This window comes from Trichoplusia ni, chromosome 7 (genome assembly GCF_003590095.1).
Source record: "Trichoplusia ni isolate ovarian cell line Hi5 chromosome 7, tn1, whole genome shotgun sequence".
Taxonomy (NCBI): domain Eukaryota; kingdom Metazoa; phylum Arthropoda; class Insecta; order Lepidoptera; family Noctuidae; genus Trichoplusia; species Trichoplusia ni.
In genome coordinates this window covers 8,669,139-8,693,128 of record NC_039484.1, presented here as the reverse complement: position 1 = coordinate 8,693,128, position 23,990 = coordinate 8,669,139, and the positions used below count along the sequence as shown (strand labels likewise).

Genomic DNA, 23,990 nt, shown 5'->3' with positions numbered 1-23,990 from the left:
ATCACATAAAGAAAAATAATCAAAATACAGATGAATTGAATTTTGTTAATACGTACTTAAATATATCAACTTCACTGTAATGTTTAGGAAATGGATGCACAATGCACACACACAATTCCGTGACAAAAGTTACTTACACTAAAGGCGGAGTTTTTCATTAACTTCCGATAGTGCATCCGTGTCTCAGTTTAGTTTCACTTCTCGCTCTCGAGTGTGTTACTGTTTCAGACTGTGGTCTGGCTCTTTTAGATATAATCTCTTAACATTTTGCTAGTAGCCGTGAATAGATACGGCATTTTTATTTGATTGAAAAAAATGTTCCAAAAAATGTTAATGGCTTAATGCTGGGATCAAAATATCTCTATACATAGCTTACCGAGGGTTTACAATCTCATGTAGTTTATAATATATATTTGAATCAAGGTTTTCTTATTGTGTTGTTGTTGTCCTAAACCATTCACGCAGAGATACACCAGTGATCCGCAACTTCGGTCAAATACTCAGATGAAAATTTTAAATGCTTTTTGCTTAGTACTTCATTTTAATTCCATTATAATAAATTTGCTGTAATAAATACAAACATTGTTGTTCAGATTTGCTAAAACTATAGGGCAATTTGGTTTATGCCTTGTGTAAAACGCACTTAGCATTACACGGTAATGCATTGTTTTCAAATAAACCAAAAACCAAAATCTACTTTTCACGTTGGACGTACTGAATGGATATTTTATACATCAATTATTCGTATGAAAACATTATTGCTGTGGATTCAAATTTGCTTTTACGTAATTCCAGTGCAAAATATTAGCTTACGAAAATGTCTGGTTTCAAATAATGAAGGCTCATAATATTCACGTACTTATAAGTAGGTATTAGATTCTCTATTTACTTTTTATATATCTTCAGTTTATCTGTATTATTAACATCTACAAGTCCACATTGATAATTATAATCAGTCTATATGGTTCAATATACGGTGGCATAATCATAATGTATAGAGCTAGCAAATCAATGCTATTTTCTGCATACAAGAAGATTCGAACCAACATGTAGATTAATTTCTAATGACGCTAATTACTCGACAGAAAAAAAAAACAAAATTCCACACAAAGCAAAAAGAGCAGGCCATTAAAAAAGCTTCGAAATTTAAACTGCGGTATTTCTTTATCCAACCTCAGATGACAGGGGCTAGTGTAAATAAATCAGTCATTTTTAATTAAAGTGTTAAGGTGTTATTTATGTTTGGAAAGGAAGGGTAATTAGTGCCCGCTGTCCCCTCGAGTGATTTACGAAGAAAAATGTCAACACAAAAAGTGTAAACAAAGAGGATTGTACTAATTACCCTAGGCTACTCCAAGTAGGTCTTAGGTTGAAACGCAGAGGGGAGTGAAGGCATTAGTGTTGATGAAGAAAAATTTAAATTGAGGTGACGTAATAGGTTATGGAAATTTAAAAGTAGAACTTTTAAATGTAATTAAAATGCTTAAATATTTTGCGTAATAAATTTTCCTTACCTAAGATATAGTTTGAACACAGCTTGCATAGTACCTATAGTAATATTTTTTATTATTTTTAACTCCCGTCGCAAAAGAGGCTGTGGCGTCATAGATCCTGAACGGGTCAATCGATTTTAATTCAGTTTGTTTTCTATTAAAGGTGAACTATTTGCGAGTGGCAACGTAAATGAAAGCGCACTGAAATAAATATTGACGTATAAATCCGACGAATAAACCGAGACTTCTTCGTTTGATAATCAATTTGGTGGTGGGAAAATAGAATATGAAAATCCGATTGACAAGTGGAGATTACTCTCTATTTCATCTTTGCAATTTTGCTAAGATATTTTGTCATGTGACTATTGCCAGGGACTTTTCTTTTTTTTGAATTTTTTTTGCATTATGTAGGCATTGGTTTAATAAATATCTACATTTTTGTCAGAATTAAAATTATTACATATTTATTTTCAAATCCATAATATATTTGCGAACACTTAACAAAATGATGAATGGGGAATATGCATGATTTTTTTTTTATTTTTTATATGTTTCTACTAGTTATTACATTACCAAACATACAATATCACGTCCAAAATATAAACTATTATGCAAAAAACTAAAATATTAAATCGCGATCAATTTAAACGCGGCCATTTTGGCGCGCTTGCTCGTGACGTCACCATTACACGAGTTCGATGTCAACAGCAAAGTGATTGGTTTACAAAATTACCAAAAAATAAATAAAGTGAGTGAATTCGACTTAATTACCATGGAAAAGCACAAAAAACCATATTATAATAAATATTGTGTCGTTCCTATGTGTCCAAATAATATCAACACTGCACCTGACAAAGTGTAATTCCTTATGCCGAAAGGTGAAAATCTAAGGAAAAAGTGGTGCAAGGCGATGAGAAGAGACATGTATCGTGTTTGAGCTGTTTATACTGTTGTGAAGATCATTTCAATGTAAGTAAGGATATCAAAAAGTAAAATACATATACAAATCATTCTTACTTTTACCTACCTACTTGTTTTGTTTACATTTGATTTTCGGAAGATTATCCGACTGCGCTTTTACGAAACCGGTTTCAGTCATTCTCTAAGTCCTTCTTCACAATTAATTAATATTTTGAACACATAAAACTATTAACTTAAGATAAAAAACAGCGACACAATACAATAACAATTATTCCTCCAAAAAGAAACCATACAAATAGCTTGTTGACAGCAGACGTCTCGTGTAAAACTGACGTCACGTTTTGTTCCACCAATAGTGTTGCGTTTCGAAAATTTGCGCGGTAATTTCAAAACAGCCACTTTTTGATGATTAAATTTCATTATTAAATTAAAATAAATTCTAAAAATAATTGTATAGTGTGTTTTCAGTAGCAATAAATATTACAAAAAAAAATATTTTGTCCATATTTAAGTCACGTGCATATTCCCCATTGGCACAATTTAATATTGTTGTGGTACATCGTCGAGAGTTTCAATTGGTTTAGTTATTGAATGCTGTTTCCAGTATTTACGTTCATTAACCGCAGAATATTCAAAATCAGGCTCATAATACCCGCAAACCGCGTCAATGCAATTCGTGGATGACTAAATGTTGTTGCGGACGAATCATTATTTATACGGTAATAACAGACACTAAATTATGACTAGATAATCTGAAAATACATATAAGCTTATTGTGTGGTATTTATTTTAATTGTTCCGCAAGGTAACATACCGTGTTTCTGTGCTTTTTGTTACCAGCTAGAAAAAAGTGTGTAATGAAAAGATTTTTTTTATTCCGTAACGACCTTTATGTCTATTGCAGTCGATTTATGGGGTAGTGTCTGTACGACAACGCTTTTGGTGACTAAACAGACCGATGCGAGAGCGACATCTTACCACAGGCTTGACATGAGAAGTCAGTGGCGATTGGTGTTGAACCACATTCATGTCTTTCTAGCACTTATCACTTCGTTTGTAAATGCTGGTTAACCAGTAATTGGCGACTGTGTAAATCTTAGACATAATTATTAATATACATAAGCATTACTGTACACAGAAGCTGTTGGTAAACCTATATAAATAAATAAATGTCTTCTCTGTCTCCTGTCAGCAAGCACGCCCAACTTGCTTGCCGAAGACTGGTATTTAACGATTTTTTTTATTATACCCATGATTAAAATTAAGAAATATATATTGTGGTCATGTTGAAAGTAGTAGTATTGCATTTGTGGATAGGGCGCATTTCATGGTATATCGCGGAGTCTCTTTAAAATATGGTGAGAAATTCTCAGGTAACAAGAGGCTTTCCTTCACATAGTTAATTTCAATAGATTCAAAGCCAGGTTATATCCAAGCTGATTTTCTATACAAAAATTTTAACACATATCATTTCAAATATAATTTTTGTAATTGCAAATCGTAAATTCTTTGTTTTACCTGTTTCAAAAATAAACTGCACTCTGTTACTTCTGTCTGTGTTTACCGGTAAACACAGACACGTTTAATTTACGACGAGTTTCGTTTACCGGAAAATGTTACCTTTAAAAGCTATTATTGACACCTGCAGGCCATTCAGTTAGAAAGCCTATAAATTCGACAAATAGCCGTTTATGTGTGGGAACTGACAGCTGCACCGCCTCTCCGTATTCAGCGGTTACCTTTACTGATTTTTGCGGGTATTCTTGTTACTAAGAACAATTGATGTTTTGTAAAAAATCTCTTACTTGCTATACAAAACATCTGAAGGCTTAGCCGGCAGGCGCCTCTGTTTGCGATTACGTGACGTCATTCCTCTCAGTTAATTCATATCACCTGCGCTGAATACTAAGCAAGCCTGGAGCTGTTTTTCTTTACGACTTACATTATTATGTATTAAGGCTGTATACTGCTGCGTAACTTATTAAACTTGTGACCTTCTTATGATGTTAATTTTAGTAACTGTGTGTGTTGTTGTTTCATTTCAAGTTTCTGTAATGTTAAATACATTTAAATATTCAAGGCAATTATTACGAAGTACCAAGATTAGAGGGATATCTATCAAAAATAAAGGAAACCTGAGTTCAGTAAAAACGTACCTATGTTAAAATAAATTCATAAATAAGTTAAAGATACATGCAAACATTTAAAATTGTAAAGCACGGTTTAGTTTCGGACGCGTCTGGAGTCCTGGAGTTTGACATTAAGAGACTAGTCGGGCGATATATCGACACTCTGTACAGTCTTTATCATGGTCTAAGAACCTAGAAATAAATTTTCCTCTCGAGACGTAAGGCAAGGCGCGCCGGCCGCCACAAAGTCCGCCGCCTACAATGTTCGGGCGGGACAAAAGGTGTAAAGTGAGGTGCATAGTCGCTGTACAATACCCCCATTATACCAGATAATGGACGCTGAAGCATCTCAGAATATGCTATTGTTGAACGTGTTACCGTTAATATTGCATGGATTCTCATCCTTTGGTATTGAAACTCGAACTCAGAATGAATTTTAGATTGTTTGAAGGTTTCTTTTAAGTTTGATTAATAGTAAGTCTGCCTGGAACAAGCATTGCCTGCTACGATTGTGTTTGTATAAATCCCCAACGACGCGACACCAGGATAAAATTATTTAGTTAAGTAAAAAATATTGGGTTCAATTCAATTCAATTCAATTCAAAGTCTTTATTTCTCTTATATTACATTACATTTCTAAATTACATGCCCCGCAAAACCGTTCCGTATGCTTAACCGTATCATTCTTGCTGTTGTTAAAAGTAGGTACGTAACTAAAGACGAAAGTCTATGTCGCTGCCGCAGGTTGTTAAACAAAATAATTAAATTGTTAATAGATTTTGTTCAAGTCAATTATATCATGATGATATGATGATCTCCGTAAAAGTGCATGCTATAATTAGATGTACGCTATAATAACAATGTACTTAGATAAGGGTGTAATTGTGAAATACACGTGAAGTTGAAAGCAGCCATCAATAAATTATAGCACACAAAAACGTCCTCAAAACACGAACACATTTAATTTTCAAATGAAAAATTTAACCATCGTGTATGCCACAACACTAGCGAGCAATATTTATTGTGTTACATTTTTATGTAAATTATGTATTATTATCCTTTTACGTGACGTAATAAAAAGTAAAACGACATTATTTTCCTGGATATTCGTGAAATTGTAAATGTAAAGAGTCCTGCAAGCACGTTGCTCGGAGTAAACCACGACGCGAGCCGGAAAGCGCCTCGCCGTACATTCGGCAATAAAAACAAAAATATGTACCACTCTACAATAGGATTCCATAGAACTTACCTTAGTTCTGTAAATGTGAAATGCATTTAAATATTTTTGGACATCACCTTGTAATATTATACTAGTATTCCACATTAGAAGCTTTAACGACTAAAGCATTTTACTTCTTAGTTCTGTACTAGCATACCAAATACTCCATGTTATTAAAAATCTAGTTGTGAAGAATTCTTATTTTGGCCTCACGGAACATACAACATTTATAAAAAAATATATATAGCTTCGTATCAAATCACTTTCTTTTCCGATCTGCACGCAACATACCAAGAAGTTTCTAATTTAAAAGTATTGTTGAATACCTACTATTTTTTAATCTGTGGAGCGGAGTTAAGTGTCATTACTGTTTAAGGTTATTTTGTATTATTTTACAATTAAATGTTCTTAAAACTTAATTTTGTGGTACATTGATACCGTTATAGTCATTTTTAAATTAATAGAGTTGTGATCTACAAAATTTGTATGAACGTGTGTTTATAAATATGACTTCACGTATAACGTGTTTCGCGCTTCATAACGTTTTCGGCTATACGCTAAAGCAAGGCGTTGTGTTGGTTGGATTTTGTTCCCTAGTAAGTAAATAATACAGTTTTAATTATAATGGTGTATCAACTGTTCAATTCAGTTTATTTTGGCGCCATGTAAACGTAGACACTTTTTTCTGTGTCATACCTTAATGTAAACGCAGATACTGACTATCAGACCTCTACAAACATTATGTCGGTACAATACACACATCCCACATTATATATTGATATTATGAAGGCGTTAGGTTTGTGACTTTACAGAGCTTTATCTCGGCAACTTTTGAACGGGTCTTGGATTTTTTACCAATAGAAAGAGACTTTATTTGTGGGCGCTATTGGTACCGGTCAATGAAGTTGGCATAATAATATGTTATTAATTAAACTATTTCAGTTAATATCCGTGATAACACTGCTCGCGTCGTTAATAGCCCTATGTATCATGGCGGCTACAGAGAGGCAATATAATGCTGACCCATTAAATGCCATCGATATGATATTTGCACTATTCTGCACGAGTACGTCCATGTACCAGATTGGCCTGGCTATCATGCTGTTATGGTATACTGTGTGGGTAAATATATCCCTCTATTTGATATGTACAACGTAGTTTAGTGTACTTTAGTCATGAGCGATTGATTGACCCAAAGATCATTCACTTGTCATAACTCTTGGCATAGGTTAAATTCTCTGGTATTTACATCAACTACGATTATGTACACGGTTATCATCAGCGTTCGCTAAAAAACAATTTCTTACCCCCGATATTTAAAAAGTCATATTTACCGTGGCATCGGGAGAGCTCCAACTTTTCCAAATAGACTAAACGTTGTCCTACATATTTATCGTAGCTCCCAAAGAGTTTCGAAAAATAGTCCCTAAGCCTGAACTGACGAAAGTATTATGCAAAAACGTACCGTACCGTATGTATCGTTTTTTTATTGTTTAATTTTGAACCTTATTCCATAGCACAAAGGTGTGCCTTTCTTCCTGACGCTGTGGTACGGCTCCCACTTGTCGATCTTGCCGCTCTACTGCTTCATGTTCACTGCGAGGAGTCTCATTTGTTTCAATGCTGGATACCCCGTGTCCGGAATGATGACAATATTTTTCGGAATAGCTTTTAAAGGTAAGAAATTATAAAAGAACTGCCTGAAATGTTAAATTAGCCGTTACAAATTGATTTAATAGAAGGAAGGCCTTGGTTAAGAAGTGGATAAAAACCTTTACAAGTTAGCATGGTTAATAAACATGAGGGATGTTAACGATATGATGACGATGATCAGACAATTATAAACGATGAAATCCAAAAAATTATAATATCCCAATGAAGCAAGTAAGGTCCGGAATGAAACACAATCTGTTTATTTATGGTAAAGGCAATTGCCCAGCTGTAGGATGTTTACAAGGGTGGTATATGTTTAAATATTTTACAAAATAATAATATTTGTGCTTCATACACGAGAGGTTATGTCGGTAGTGTTCGCTCCTACGCTTCCCCAAAGCCGCTCGCTAGACATTCAAGTGCGCTAGTTAGTGTTCGCAGAGCGCGCTGCCCGCGGTAGCCATTGTTTTGAATTAGTCGCGCGTAATGGACACGCGGTTTTATGTAACGCGTTGTTTCATAAACTCTTTTTCCTATCCGTTGCATATTGTGTAAAGTTATTATTTTAGTAAATGTTGTTATTAAAATTCATGTTTTATAGACTGATGTGTTTTATCTTTTTTCAATTAAATCTAAAGCTCAGTGAAAAAAGCTAAAATGTAACTGTTTGTCTAGTTCTACTACCTGTTTAGAATAGGAAAATATAGGAGATAGAGACACATGGTGTAAAAAAAAATAAAAAAATATCTGCCAATGTTGATGGCGTTGTTGTGAAAGCGAGACGCCGTTATACTCTGTCTCTCTTAAGCAATCGCAATACTCTTCTTGACTTTAGAAGTTATGGTACAAGCACAGATGAAATAACATAAATTATTCTTTTCAGGGATATACATTTACTTCGCTGTAATCGTCAACAGCTACATAAATTCACTTGAACCTAACGTTATTTTTTTTTAGTGATGCCACTCTTAGGAGATGTTCTATATTTGCAAATAGTAGCACCAAATATTATGTCAAATCTTTTTATTTTGAAAAAGATAACTTTTCAAAGAGAAAGTATCGGCTTGGAATTGGAGGTTTAATGCAACTTTTTATGATTTTAATTTGCTACTTATATTTACAATTATTTTATACTTTACAAACAAATTGTTTAATATTGTAAATACGGAAATAATTTTATAGATCTTTGAAAGAATAAATCAATCATTACCTTTAAAATATTTCTTTGAAATTCAAGCGATGATAAACCTAATTATAACATTCAACTGTTAATGAAGACGATCTCAATTTATTTAACGGAGGAATAGAACAGAATTCGTTTATTAATTGAGCAAATACTTAGTTTAAAACCCTCTCTGTAAACTCAAGTTAAAAGTCGCGGAGTGATCAAAGAAGTAAATTAATTGCTTAATCTTTTGCTTACGAGATTATGTAGATTGAAACAGGGAAAAATTGGACGACATTTTTTTTCAACACTGGGCTTAGTTGCTAATTTTTTTGATGACAAATATAAATGGGTGTGAGTGAGAGATTAAGTTTGTATTTTTAGTAAAGTAGTTTGTTTGTTTGTTTGAACGCGCTTATCAGAGGAACTACTGGTTCGATTTGAAAAATTCTTTTTGCGTTGAATAGACCATTTATCAAGGAAGGCTATAGGCTATATAACATCACGCTGCGACTAAAAGGAGCGAAGATACAATGAAATATGTGGAAAAAACGGGAAAAATTCTAACCACGTGGACGAAGTCGCGGGCAACAGCTAGTACTCAATATATTTATTGCACTCCATATGTAGAAAAGTTGTTACATAATATTAGTCTAGTACACTATGCACCCTGTAGGGCTCGGCATGTTTTATGAGGCGTTTGTCCCCGCGTGGTTCCACACAGCACTCAGGTATGCAATTTTGATATAATACGAGTAAATAGTACCTAATATTTATGCGTAAATAATATAAGAAAATGAAGCTAAGCCAACATCGAAACGTTTCTAAACCTATAAGAATAGTCCGGTGAAGTCTTAAAGCATCACGTACGGCAATAAGTTGTGTTGTGTAGTAACCTTAGTGCGGGCCCGTGTTTGGCAGTCGCACTATCGAGCTGTGCCAAACGTGTAATTAACTTTAATATGCGCTTTATGTCTCAAACATATTATATTAGTAAGAGATACAATCAAATTTGAGTCAGAAAAAAACATGTTGTTCAGGATTTCTATTCTATAGGAAACAATTTAATTGGTAATATATATAAATCTCGTGTCACAATGTTTGTTCTCAATGGACTCCTAAACCACTTAACCGATTATAATAAAATTCGCACACCATGTGCAGTTCGATCCAACTTGAGAGATAGGATAGTTTAAATCTCAAGTTATAAAAGTCTCAAGTTATAGTCGCAATTTCTTCTAACCACGCGGACGAAGTCGCGGGCAACAGCTAGTATCCTATATATTTCGCTACTAGATATTGAATAATAACAGATTGTGTCTGGAGATTATGATCTGTAATAATAGAATATTGAAAAGCCCCGATAATGTGTTTATGAAAGTCATATCGGTATATTCAGTCGTTTTATACAAACATATTGAGCTATTTTCATACATACAGGCTTTATTTGAATTCAGTGATTCCGGAAGCTGCAAATAATACAAAACGAGTATGCTAACATTTAGAGCTTAGGAAAAATCTAAACAGAAGCTAAAAGTAAATGATGAAGATAAATGTTGAACGGAGTTTTATTCATTATGTATCGATTTCTAAGTACGAATATCAATGAAAACGAATGAATAGGAAAAGGGTTTGTATGCTTAGAAAATCTCAATTAATTCCAATGTAATGGACTTTCGAACCTCTCACTGTCCGCCACTCAAGTCGGCTTTCAATTAAAAGTTAGAACGTGTGACCCAAAAAAAAAACGAGGACGGGTTTGTATTGGAAATTGCCAATTTTCCTAAGTTTATTTTGTTCATGTTTAGTTCTACCAACCAGTTAAACGACAGCCTTCCGTTTTTGTAAAATGTAACTGTGTTAAATGCTGTAAAGAGTACAGTCACAGAATATTGGATTACTTTACCTTAAGGCATTATAACCCTTAGTGCGCGAACACAACAGTGCAATTTCGTCCACGCCATAATCGTAAATCGCGTGATGTTTCACAGCTGCAGTGCTAAATTTCAAAGCGAGGTGTAATCAACGTTAGTACGCTGAAATCTTGAGGCGTGCGTATTTGGTTGCGACGTTCTATCTTAGCTCAATGCATCAGCCGCAAGCAATTAAGATGGGCCGCGGAATGCGCGAGAGCGGGATTATTCAAGTTATCATTTATTAAAATATCAAAAATGTATTTGAAAGTTAAAAACCATAACCCAAGAAATTCTGTTTACGTTGTTGATTTCTCGATACTAAATTTTTTTTGTGTAGGATGTTGTATAGTTTGTTATATAAATAGATTTTCGTTATCAACACCACTCCATCGTACAATATTTATTTCGAAAAAAAAGTATAAATGTGGAAAAAAAACAAGTTCATACATAAATAACCAGGAACTTACTTCGTCACATAAATTCTATCAAAGTGTGAACTACTTAATCTGGTCAGATAGGCCGGAATAAAACTATGTCGGCAATTTGTGGTGAGTACATAAAAACCTCTTAAACTTAATTCTCCAGTAAAACGTGTACACGTCACAGATTGGACGTTTCCCTTATGACGTCATTACCGTTACGTTAGTAGATGCTTGTAGCTCGGCGTTACGAGCAATCTAACGCGGATGACGTCATCTAGGGATGCCACTTCATGTTTAGTGAGCTTTGAAATTCATGACTACGAGTCCTGTCGTCAAACATTTATTTTTAAGTTTGTGTACTCTGGCTGTTTACAAGAAATTCTCTATTTCGCAGACTGATTATCAGAATTGTTGTTTTGAAAACAGATGACTAAGCAGGTTTGCTTTCTCTTCGCAGTCAGTACCTATTGTTGAAAATTGTATTAATTATTTATACTAGACTTACTAAACAGACTATTAGTATGTTGATTCTTTTAAATTATTATATTTTAGTTATGTATCAAAGTTATAAATCAACATAATATTAAAATCGCGTGGTAGCCCTAGTTTAAGTTCACGGCGCGTCTGCTCGTGGCTTATTTTAGTATTACGTGTTGTATGTATAACATAGATTGCACAGGGAAATTGGCTAGAGTGATGAAAATTGTTAATTGAGGCACCTAATTATATTATCCACTCTGATAATAATGGATATTGCAAGCTTGAAAACAAAACTCCTTGGAAGAGAAATTGACAATTTTCATCCGTGGCAACTATTTTCGGTTATTGTCTATGTTCAAAACTATTTTTGAGCTTACAAGCAAGTCTGACTTGTGACCTTTTCTAAAATAGTAACTCTATTTCGAATATTGGTATATTCCTTATATCATGTGGGCGTTTCAGGTATAAGAGGGTCAATGTGTGGGTTTCGAATAAATAGCCTTTTATCAAATATAATTGAAGACGCAAGTTTGATGCTCAAACACAAAAGGAGCTCAAATTACAGTTACCCCTTATAGTTTGGAAAAGGGTAGGCGGGAATCATGAAACAGGTGTAAACGATTTTGCACTAGAAAAATAAATATATTTACTAATTCTATGTAGCTCCGACGTCACAATTTAAAAAAAAAAAATAAAAAATAAAAATGTTTTATTGCAGTAACTTGTACAACTTTACATTGAATCTTACAATAGAGACCTCCTTTTAAGTAAAAGATATACCTGTGCTAGGAGGCCCCGCTCTTCAGTAACATATTTTAAAATGATAAAAGTGGTGTACAAGGAAAGATATAAAAAAGGACATGCACTTATATTCTAACTAATACAAAGTTATAAATTACAGGTTTTTGAATTAGAGTTAGATTAAACTTTTTTTTAACATTTTTTTTTTTTTTTTAAAGAAAACGTGTGTGTGTGTGTGAGCGCATGTGCGTGTGTGTGTGTGCGTGTGTGTGTGTGTGTGTGTGTGTGTGTGTGTCTTTGCGCATGTGTGTGGGTGGATGTGTGTTGTGTGTACCTAAATATGTATCAGTGTGTGTGTAATGCATGCGTGCTTCTACAGTTACAGTGGGGATGCTTGCAGCATGTCTTCTATTTCATCATAGGTTTTATCCTTCAGCCACTGAGCTATTGTCTTTTTGCAGTCTTTAGTTGACAAGGGGTAGATATTGAGTAGATCATTGATTTTATTATATAAAATAGCGGACTTTGCATAGTATTGCCTTTTAGCGTAAGTAGTCTTAACATATCCTGTCGGTGCAACGCGATGTTTTCGTCTTCTTTCCGTTAGAAGTGGCTTGTGGGGCAATACTTTGTGTAATTTTATCACAGTATGGAGAATGAATAATTTTCTGACTGATAGTATATTGCTGAGGGAATACAGCTCGTTGGTTGGAAATCTATATGGCTTGGAATACATGACCTTTATTAGAGACCTCTGTGCTCGCTCTAGCTCAATGAACTTCGTCTTCGTTGCTCCACCCCATACGGGTATGCAATAAATCAGAATTGACCGAGCCAAGGAGACATAGATTTCTGTCAGCATTTTTTTAGTCATTACATGTCGTAGGTTTTTAAAAATCCATATCAGTTTCCTGGTACGGGCAATGGTCATATCTGTGTGTACATGCCAGGATAGTCGCTGATCTAATATTACACCTAAATATTTTATGTGAGTCACTTTTTCAATACTTTGACAGGAACAGTTTGTACAAGTCATATCGCAAGAGTGGATTTTGAGTGTTTTGTTAGATCCAGGTTGTGTGTTGTTGTAGATGGTAAATGCAATGTATTTTGTTTTGGAGATGTTTAGCGTTAGGAGATGTGAACTCAACCAGTTTGTAATACTGAACAGACCCCTTTCAGCAGATTTATATACAGATTCCCATGTATCGCCACAGAAAGCAATGGCCGTGTCGTCTGCATATGAGAAGACACGGCCATTTTTCGGCACCATATTACAAAGCTGGTTTATGTAAATTGAGAAAAGAGTCGGTCCTAATACGCTGCCCTGTGGGACGCCGTAAGTCACGTATGTCTCGTCACTAATATATTCGCCTACCTTAACTCTTTGTCTACGATCTCGAAGGTAATCCGTTAATAAAGCTAACGGACTCCCTCTTATGCCGACATTTTCCATACTACGCACAAGGATGGGGACAGAAACGGTATCAAAGGCCTTTTTCAGATCAAGGAATACGGTTAAACATTTTTTTCCTGAGTCTACCAGTTTAGTTATATGAGTGGTCAATGCTGTCACTGCGTCTTCAGTCGATAATTTATGTCTGAAACCGTATTGAGCATTTGATATGATATTATATTTATGTGTGTAACTATGTAGTCTGACGTTAATGAGCTTTTCAATGATTTTAGATATGGCCGGCAGGACAGATATAGGCCTGTAATTGTTTATGTCGTCTCTGCCTCCACCCTTGTGCACCGGTGTAATTATGGCTTGCTTCAACACAGATGGAAATTTACCTTCGTTAAAACATAAGTTAGCAAGATGTGTTATCAGTGGTACGACTAATTCATGGGCGGTTTTTAAGAATTTAGTTGAGATATTATCCCAACCTGGAGCGCTGTCTGATTTAAGACTCATTAGGACATCATAGACTTCAGTAGGATCGGTTTCAAGAAGCACGAAGGAGGAGCTGTGTGAGTGTATCATGGGATCAGGACCGTGAGGAAGTTGCGGTTGGTGTGAGCAAATAATGTTCTCAGCTAGAGTTTTCCCAACATTGGAAAAGAAATCATTTATGTAATCTACCGAAGCCTGAGGGGTAGGTTTTATATCTAATAATTCTGAATTTAAAGCTTTCTTTGGTTTGCGATGAGTTATATTGTTTATTGTGTTCCACATTTGTTTTGTATTCTTATTTGCTTTTTGTAATTGTTCCTTATCATATTTTCTTCTAAGTTTTTTAATTAAATTATTACAGAAATTGCGGTATCTCCTATAGGTGATTTTTAATATAACGTTATGGGGATCAGATCGCAACTTTCTCTGCATATTATTTCTATTTTGTATACATCGTAAAATTCCTAAAGTTATCCAGGGTTTAATGATACGGTTGTTCCTTGGAATTAGTGTAGTAATAGTGTGTTGCTGAAGGCAGTTTTGGAGTTTGTTTATTAATTGTACAGATAACTTAACTGGGTCATTGATAGAAAGTAGTTCGGATATATTACTACTTTTTAATGCTGTTATGGTTTTATCAAAGTCTACTTTAGTTTTAGTTTTAGAACATTTATGAGATTTTATAATATTTGATAATTTAAGGAATATCATAAGATGGTCCGTAATACTGGTATTTAAAACAGCAATAGAGGCAGCTTTTTTGGCAGTGTCAAGTTTTAAGATAAAATGATCCAAACAGTTGCCGCCTCTGGTTGGTAACGAGTGACCCGGTAGCAAGCCATGTGTTGCAAGCATATTTAAATAGTTTAATCTGTTTGTACGCTCATATGTTTGCTCGATAGGTTTAGATATTAGATTGATGTTAATATCGCCTGCTATTACAATGTTTTTGTATGATTTGAGTGAGTCTAAATGGTCATTGAGAGAATCTACGAAAAGGTCAGCATTTGTATTTGAAGGCGATCGGTAAATAGCAAGGATGACAAGATTATGTATTTTTATTTGTAAGCATGATGCATGAGTTAAAATTATTTCTCTTACACTAGCCTTGTGCTCTGACTTAATATACGCTACAACGCCATCGCATTGGTTAATATGATTATTTGTAGTAAAAGAATAGTAGTTTTCGATTTCAGGGATAGGTTTGTTTGTGTCTATTCTGCACTCATTTAAGATTAAAAGATCTACATTAAATTTGAACTGTGTTATAGTAATTAGAAAGTCATCCAAATTAGTATATATGCTCCTAATATTTTGAGATACTATTGTGAAATCAGTTTTGCCTATATTAAATTGTTTTATAAAATCATCAATTTGAAGTTCTTTCGATTGTGCTATCGTTATTTCGTCCAATTCTTGCATTATTATATTAGTACTATCCATGGTAAAATTGAGCTAGCATTCTAGGTTTTAATGCCAAATTGTATATATATACGTATTTTACTCGTCTCGCATTAAGATATACTTTTATACATAGGGAAATATAATTACCATGATTAGTGAATATTATTACTACATTATATGCAACATATGGATTAAAAATAATACCTCGATAAGATTTTACGACCCCGCAGTATGAATGAGTTATGTTGTGTATGCATACATATTGTAAGGATTTTCCTAAGTATATAATTTTATAGCAAAAAGGAAGAGAATTAATAATTTTGTAATGACTTGCAAGCATGCATTCTGTAAATATATAGGTAAATGTTGAGTGTTTTATAAGTGTGTAATTGTTATGCTGAAAGTATTGTTTATGTGTTTGCGTGTGTAGTGACAATATGTGTGTTTTAGGATAATTAGAATTAACATTTTTTAAAAAGTTCGATGAGCAACTTAAAATACTAATAAAAATTAAAGTAAAAAGATATAACATGTAGTGTAAGTAGCCCAACACTAGTCACGGTTCTTGCATTAAGCTTTGTATTTGGGACTCACTCCTGATTAGGTACGTAGGCGATTCGTCTCGCTTCTTAACATAAACTTTACCATAGGCGGTCCAGCAATACTTGAATCCCTTCGATTTGGTGAGGTCGCGTGCCAAGAAGTGAAGTCTTGAGCCTTTCGCTGTGAGCTGTTCAGATACGAATATTGGAACGTCTACGTTATTTTTGAGACCCAAGTGTTTGGCGCTGAGCTTTCCTACATTCCTAGTATTATAAGACTTGCACATTTTAAGTACCTCAGTCTTGAGTATTGTTGAGGATAGTTCTACTATTATAGGGGTATTAGTCATACCTTGCTTCTTCCCTTTCACTCGATAAATGTCACGAATATCCGATTTTGTGATTTCATTGTTTACAGTCTTAGTTAAGCATACTACCATTTCGATAAGGTCTTCCTTAGTTTCTTTCAATTGTTTGGGTACGTTTTTAATCTCAATATTCGATTTTCGGCTACCTCGCTGAAGATCCTCAACTTTTTCTTCTAGGATGGATATGTACTCTTTATCTTTCTTGGCTTGTAACTCCATCTCTTCAATTTTTCTTTTAAACTCTTCATTCTGCAGGCTTATAGCGGCCATAGTATTTTCAATGTTGGCATTTGTGAGCTTTATTTCCATGAGCGTGGGAGTTATTTTTTTAAGTTCCGTCTCTTGAGTTAGCAGCATAGACTTAATTGTAGCTATCATCTCTTCTCTAAAGGCGTCAAAGTCATCTTCTCTTCTTCTTTTGTTAACTCTTTGGGAAATGTAACTCAGAGGTGACTCCAATCTCTCGTCTTGGTTAGCTAAATTTGACTCGGAGTATGACTTGTCCATTTTAGTACTATTTAGTACAATTTAACAATTAAAAAAAAACGACTCCCGCAGTAAGGAGTTTAGCCCTTGTGTCGCAGGGTGTTTAACAAACATACAAACGACGTGCACAAGACACCCAGACTTGTGCACGTTAAATACCTCCTACGCGGGGATTGAACCCGCGACACGTCGCGCTCAGAGGGTTTGGCACGGTGACCTCAACCACTCGGCTATCCGTATTCCTTTAATAGTACACATTACGAACGGACAATTTAATCTTCTTTGTTTCGCTGAGTCTACAAATTTAAGGACAACAATGTTATAGATTTAGGTGTCCAGTGCATTCAACAGTACAATGTTCGAAGCGCATTATTCTCATACATTTGGTATGCACGAATTTTCACATTTGTACACACAGATGGAGCGTTTTGTTTATGCATAAGCCTTTTGCATATTCCACTTGGCAGAACGACATGTGGGCAATTCGGTCGATTTAGACATTCGCCCAAATGTTTGAATAATAAATGATGCGGAAATACACTATGTATTGTGATTGTGATGGTTTTTATGCAATCAACGATACAGTCGCGGGTCCTGTGAGCTGTCCAGTTTCTGTCCAATTTGTTTATCACTATTTTAGGATCTGTTTTTGTCGCGCTTGGAATTAAATCTTTATTAATAAGTCGTATTTTCGTAGTGTTCAGATTATTGGAGTTAGAACGTTATTTGTAATCGTGATTACAATCGTTAAAGTAGTTTCGCTTTCATTTTGTACCATTTGGTGGAATAAAAATGCACTTTCAACCAAACAATGGATTGCATGAAACGATAAAATTTATATCAGTAATTTGAATAGCCGACCGGCCAAAAAATTGTTCAGCTTCATGAATTTTTAGCATCGTAAAATATATGCTATAACTAACACATGTTAGGATTATAGAGATTAATATGCGGACAAACCCGGCTTTACGAGCTAGCGACCATTTCGCTCATGAATTGGTTTGTGCAAAAATTGTTTACGACGTTATCGTTTTGTCGCAAGTGTCAAATAAAATTTACGTTTATTTTACGCGTATTTTTATTTTAACTGCTATTGTCATAAAATTGCAGCGTTCTAGATTACCTGTTTACGTTTTGTATTGTGGGAATATTTTTAGGTGTTTATGTGAACTAAACACACACTATGTGTGTGTGATGATCTGGATTCGTTCTTACCGAACTAGTCACTCGCGATAGCGACCAGTGGAAGAAGAGTGGGGAGGCCTTTGCCTAGCAGTGGGACATTCCAGGCTAGTAATAATAATAATATAATATGTGAACTATGCATTTAGCCTAGGTTTTGAAACCGGATTTTTGTTATGAAGGAGATTCGCTGTTATGTGTAGTCTAGTACGACACCTCGCTTCCACAATGTCAGCAATACTGTTATGTTTCTTTACCAAGGCTTGCGATGCCTAATGCAGACCTGTGTTTCGCGCATGATTTGTAACTTTGTTAAGGAATGAATGCGTATCACGATTATTGTTTTTTCATTTTATTCAATCTAGTCAGGTAGAAAAATACCCTGACTTAAAACAAGCATTCGTTCATCACACAAAGCGTGAATTTAAAATTCGTGGGTTTGGTGTGTTGACCTATACTACTCGGCTAGCCGTGCATTTGATATATGTGACGCTACTTAAGCAGAAACCACTGCGAGTTGAATATTTCTGAAACTAAGTGAGAACTAATAGCATCTAAATCTACTATCAAGCTAAAGACTTGTGAAACCAAGATAAAACAAAGCTAACACACAGAAAGTAATCCTTGCCTTTCAATAAGCTCTCAAAAGCAGCTTCTATGTAATTCAAGCGAACTGTTATCACCAGCTACCGATTCCATTAATCTTGATGAATTTCTCGTGAAACGTCTGACCTCTGGGATAAGCACTACAATATGTATGAATCAATTGCGAGAACGTTCGTATGCCGTCATCACCATTTATAATAGAGCAGGTCGAAGGCCATTATCGAAGATAGGCTTTCCGTGTAAACTGCTGTTTAGGATTTAACTATATAGGTTCGAAAGTAATAAGATTTTCACGAGTTCATATCTATTCTACCAGTTTCTCTGATCCACTTGGAAATTTTGCGGTAGTTCCACAAACGTATTAATTTTATGTTAGGTAAAGAAAACATTGATTGGTTTATTACTTCAGAATTTAAGTATCCATTACAGAAATTAATCGCTTTTCTACGATTAATCTGTAGTTTCCTTTACGTTAAACTAATATACATTAAATTTTATGCAATATACTAATGTATTTATTTTTTCGAAATATTTTAGACTGTAATAATTACTTAGCCTATCAATACAGATTGTGTTATTACCACGATTCATCTCGCCTTCAAACATGATTTAATTGGATCAAATATTCAAATGGAGGCTTCTACAATTTCATGTTCGCTAACTAAAGCATTACCGCTAAATGTTGTTAAGTGATTATTATCTTAGTTGGGGACAGAGGCTCGCTTTACATGCGGAAAGGCCCATGTCATCAAGATTTATGATATACCTTAAACTTAGAGGAGGCGTCGAATAGTTTCGAAGACATCTAATAGATTTATTGCTCCTTCTAAAATAAATACTTATGGTACTTTGACTGTTTTGCTAAACAGACTTAGGTATAGGTTATTTTTTAATAAGCTATTGATGATCAAATGAACAAAATTTCATTTTAGTTATACTGTTCTTTTTTGTTTAGCCGTTATTGCATTGCTTCAATTGTTCCACTATGTCCAGTCTGTTGCTTCTTCCATTCATTTTTTGTGGTATGCATCTAGGACGCCGGGCCTTGTCATTCGGGGCCGTCCTTGTCACCGTTGATTGCTGAAGGGAAAAGTCCATATTTGTTCACTGCTGAATGAAGCCCAGTACGTTATTACTCTGACCCTGAACTATTTTAGTATCCAAATAAATTTAAATTAATTTTGATAAACTGTACGCATATTTGCTTTTGAATAATTAATTTAATACACGTTGGTGTTACGCCTTTCAATATAATTTACAGCAAACTAATTGCTATTACGTGAATTACCATCCATCTATCTAATTCTTGGTAATAGATATGTTATATGCATGGTTTGGTAAGCCGATTATGGCAGAAATTAACAGTGTGTGTCGCATGCGTCCTTATTTGCGTAACTACATAACCTAACAACCAAGATCGGTACATAATTAAAGGACAACAATCAACAATGATAAAGTATAATTGACAATAGAGTTTATTAATTTTACGTTATGCAATAAATTAATGCCTAATGACCACTGAGTAAGACTATACGCTTATCAGTTTTAATTTTAATTTTAGTTTTAAAGATATTAAATCGAGTGACAGTTCAACTTAGAACAGGAATTAAAAATAATCAATTTTCATTTAGATGGGCAGTTCGTATTATTACAGTCGTCAAAGTTTTTTTTTAATAAACTTTGTGTGCGTTTCTGAGGGCATGACGGAATATTTTGTACAAATACAGATTGTGTAACACACAATATATCGAATGATTTACCTCAGATCTTTAGGGATTTAACGTTTCATTATTGAAACAGACTGACGGTACATGTGGACGTAATGTCGGTTCTGGGGCGTTTTTCATTTAATTTCCGCCGTAATGACGTCATAAATTACACACCACTGTTATCTTTTCCCCACTTTTAAAATTAAACTCGCTTTTTTAAAATGTACGTCCGTTTTACGCACTGCATTATGAGTTTTATTATTTATCTTTTGAACTGGAAAAGGTTGAATTAATGTTCATGGCTATTAAGACTTTTAAACACTCGGGCTTAGATAAAGCGATGAGACGGTTGATCGATGCGAAATCGTTCCCTTTTCATAAAATCCGATATTGAACGACATAGCATTTTTTTCAACATGTAGGATATTGACGTTAAAGGTCACTCGCAATATTGCAAGCAAAGTGATGAAAAATTTAAAAAGGTGTCACTATGTTAGGAGGAAAAATGATGTTTGTTACTGAAAGCAAACTCTCTTAATTTCCTTTTTCAATTATAAATTGTAATGTACTCTCTTAAAAACAAACTTTATGAACACATAGAAGATATAGTTTATATTATATTTATTCTATTTATTGATTTTTAAACTTAATTTTAAGGTTATTGTTTCATGATGATGTTTCAATTACCTACATATAAGCTCTTCTACTCTATTACCTAAAACGTAGGACCACAATATCAGTTACTCATACAATTCAATAAGTTTGAGTGTAAGCCGTAACATGTAAGTTTGCTACATAAATCAAAGTTAGTCACCGCGGGGTGCGCCCCACTCGCCTCGCCTATTGGTCACCCTAACGAGATGAAATTACATGAGATAGTACTCACAACCTTATCTTATGGTGATTTCGAAGACGTTATTTATGTTATTGTTTCGATATACGTTTGAATGACATTATTTATGCTATTGCTCTTTTATTGCCTTTTAGGGTATCGTGTAGTCATTTGTTTATTTATTGGTCTTCTAATTTTGTTAGTTTCGTTTAGTATTCGTGTTTCAATTCAGATGATTGTTTACACGACTATGTAGCTGGTTATTGCAGGCGTTTATTGCAGGACTGAAATAATAAATGAGAATGAGAAAGTATGTGTGTGTGTATTTTGTTAAGGATTTACGCCTAATCGGCTGGACCGATTTCGATATAATTTGGTATATAGGTTGTTTACACGCTCAATTAACCCATGGGTAAATAGCCACTTCTTTCATTACTGGAAAAGGCAATGTTTTGCAGCTATAACTGCCATCTCCCTACCAGTCTCTCTACTTGCTACGCCCAACTATCTCATAGTCATTAGAGAAATTGAAGTGTTAAAAAATCTGTGAGAAGAATTGTCATAGAAAAGAAGATTTTTTGTTTGTATTTCATCTGTTTCAGTAGTTTTGCCATAAACTTAGATCAATTTGATTGAATACCGCAAAAATCCGAATGAGGAATATCATAATATTTTCCTTTAAAACATGACAAGTTGATAGGAGCTATAACCAATATTTAGAACGTAACATAATAATCATAACTGAATCACTTCGGCATACTGTTTATACAACAGGAACGGAATTTATTTACCTCAACGTAATTCGTACGGATAAACAAAAATGTTTAAACAAAATAAAAATAAACGGCGGCATTCATCAAATAGTTGAACAGTTGAAGCCGATCTGTGGAATAAATTCAGTCGTTATGGGAGATAATAACTCAATAAAAACTGAAGTACGCAAGGGACCGGATTACGAACAGTATATCAATTCTGTGATGCCAAGTGTGTTTATTTTACCGGGAATACGATCCCGTCGCACATTTACAAGCTTCTATTTTTAACACTCCACAAGTTTGATGGATGTCCGAAAAAGTCTATCCTAACTTTTTCATTTTAATTTCCCTTTGAGTTCACAATTTTTTCGGTACGTGTAATTTCCGTTGCTTTTTTTTACTTATAAAATTTTAGTTGGCTTTTATGTTCATTTTTACTTAGTTTTGCATGAGTTTTATGAACTGCCTGTAACTTTATTATGGAACAAATATTGAGCTTCTGGCCAGCTTTCTCCATACACATGAAATTTTGAATGTTATTCTGTTGTTAGTCTGATTCTCCAGATATATTATAACCGAAGGTCTATCCCTTACGGTATCGGTATAATCCCATTTCCAGTACCTTGCTTAATGAAGATTAACACAATTATGTTTGATATTAATTAAACTGGTTTTAATCTACTTACCAGATTAATTGTGGTTTGCAGATATACCTACTAATTAATACACAGTTATTAACTTTAATTCTAATTATTAGAACGAAGCGACTTCACGATTAGCTGAGTCGATGCGTCACGGGTTCGATCCTTGTGTAGGGCAGGAGTTTTCGCAAATGCTTTTCCTGAGTCTGGGTGTCGTTGCGCACGAGGCTTGAATGTTTGTGAACCCCCTGCGCCACAAGCAGTAAAGCGCACAGTGCGGGACTTGTTTAAAATAAAGAATTTTCCGTTTAGTTATTATATATTAAATTACGGGTGATGAATTAATTGACTATTGACCAAAAGGCAATACTATAAATAAATACATTTTCACAAGCAGTCTTTATGGCAACAACATAAAGTGCAATTTGCAACACAGTTCACTATACACGTGTACACTTATTAAATTTCTAGTTAGTTCGTCTTAGTAAGTTATAACGATCTTTTATAAAGGCGGGAATAGTTGCATTATCTAGCGGTCTTCGTTAATAGCGGCCATTAAACCGGCCAAGGTAATGAAGCGGAGCGAAGTTTAATTAAGTGTACTTTCTTTGCCACACAATGGATGGCCACTGAGGCTGTCACTGACTGAGAAAATGAATGATTGTCATGAAAACTTCAAAGGGTTTGTGTAAAAGTGTTGATACATTAGAGTATTTGTCGATCGCCCTGCGTCTGTTGTCAAGGCAGAGTTTCGTGGTAGACGCTGAGTGAATTGATCCTATGTATTGAATTGACATGTGAAACTCACTTTTCTCGACGAACACAAATGTCTACCAATAGTTTTTCGTCGTTTCCTATTCTAATAGGTATTTATAATATGTTAGGTAATTATTGTCAATTATTTATTTACGTGAAACATTTAGAATAAAATTAGAATATTCCGTTGTTGTTGTGTGATAATGTATATTTGTTAGATAAATTTTATTTTTAATGACTTTATATTTATACCACTGGACTTTTTTTGAAACAAGAAAGTAGCGTTGGTAAAGAGACATAAAAATAGAAATTCTGTAATAAATCGATGCTATGATTTAATGCAATACATTGGCGCAGCGGTAGTAGATTGCAATACCGCAATGCAGCTTGCAAATCAAGTTACTACGAAGCAATTTATCTATTTCTATCTTATGTTATATTTGTTAATCTAGGGCTTACAATTTTTGTCATCTCTTCTGCATACATATTCAAGAAATATCTTAAAGTGAAATAAATAATAGGTTTTTGAAGAAAAACAAGAATCGATTTGCCTATTCACTAAAGTTTTATAAACAATTTTACTTGAAAATAATACAAATTAATTCCAAGTTTTAGTAAATATAAAAAAAACAATACATTTTTAATTTTACGATTTGATCATCATGAGTGAGAT

At 34.3% G+C, this 23,990-nt stretch overlaps 2 protein-coding genes across 2 annotated transcripts in view; one reads left to right on the top strand and one right to left on the bottom strand.

Annotated features, from left to right (window-relative positions):
• The window catches only part of LOC113495635 (G-protein coupled receptor moody-like), a 49,960-nt gene that overhangs the window by 21,214 nt on the left and 4,756 nt on the right, over positions 1-23,990 (bottom strand). The gene's annotated exons all lie outside the window — the stretch shown is intronic.
• Positions 6,117-8,538, top strand: LOC113495636. The gene is made up of 4 exons (XM_026874465.1): positions 6,117-6,358; positions 6,705-6,884; positions 7,280-7,439; positions 8,299-8,538. The coding sequence occupies exons 1-4, from the start codon at positions 6,269-6,271 to the stop codon at positions 8,370-8,372; spliced, it is 504 nt and encodes a 167-aa protein (XP_026730266.1). The 5' UTR covers positions 6,117-6,268; the 3' UTR covers positions 8,373-8,538.

What these genes read in the sequence shown, in the direction of transcription:
- LOC113495636 (XM_026874465.1), top strand. Translation starts at nt 6,269, where the DNA reads ATGACTTCACGTATAACGTGTTTCGCGCTTCATAACGTTTTCGGCTAT. An exon ending in TGGTTGGATTTTGTTCCCTA is followed by an intron (nt 6,359 to 6,704) that starts GTAAGTAAATAA and finishes AAACTATTTCAG; the next exon opens with TTAATATCCGTGATAACACT. An exon ending in TTTCGGAATAGCTTTTAAAG is followed by an intron (nt 7,440 to 8,298) that starts GTAAGAAATTAT and finishes TATTCTTTTCAG; the next exon opens with GGATATACATTTACTTCGCT.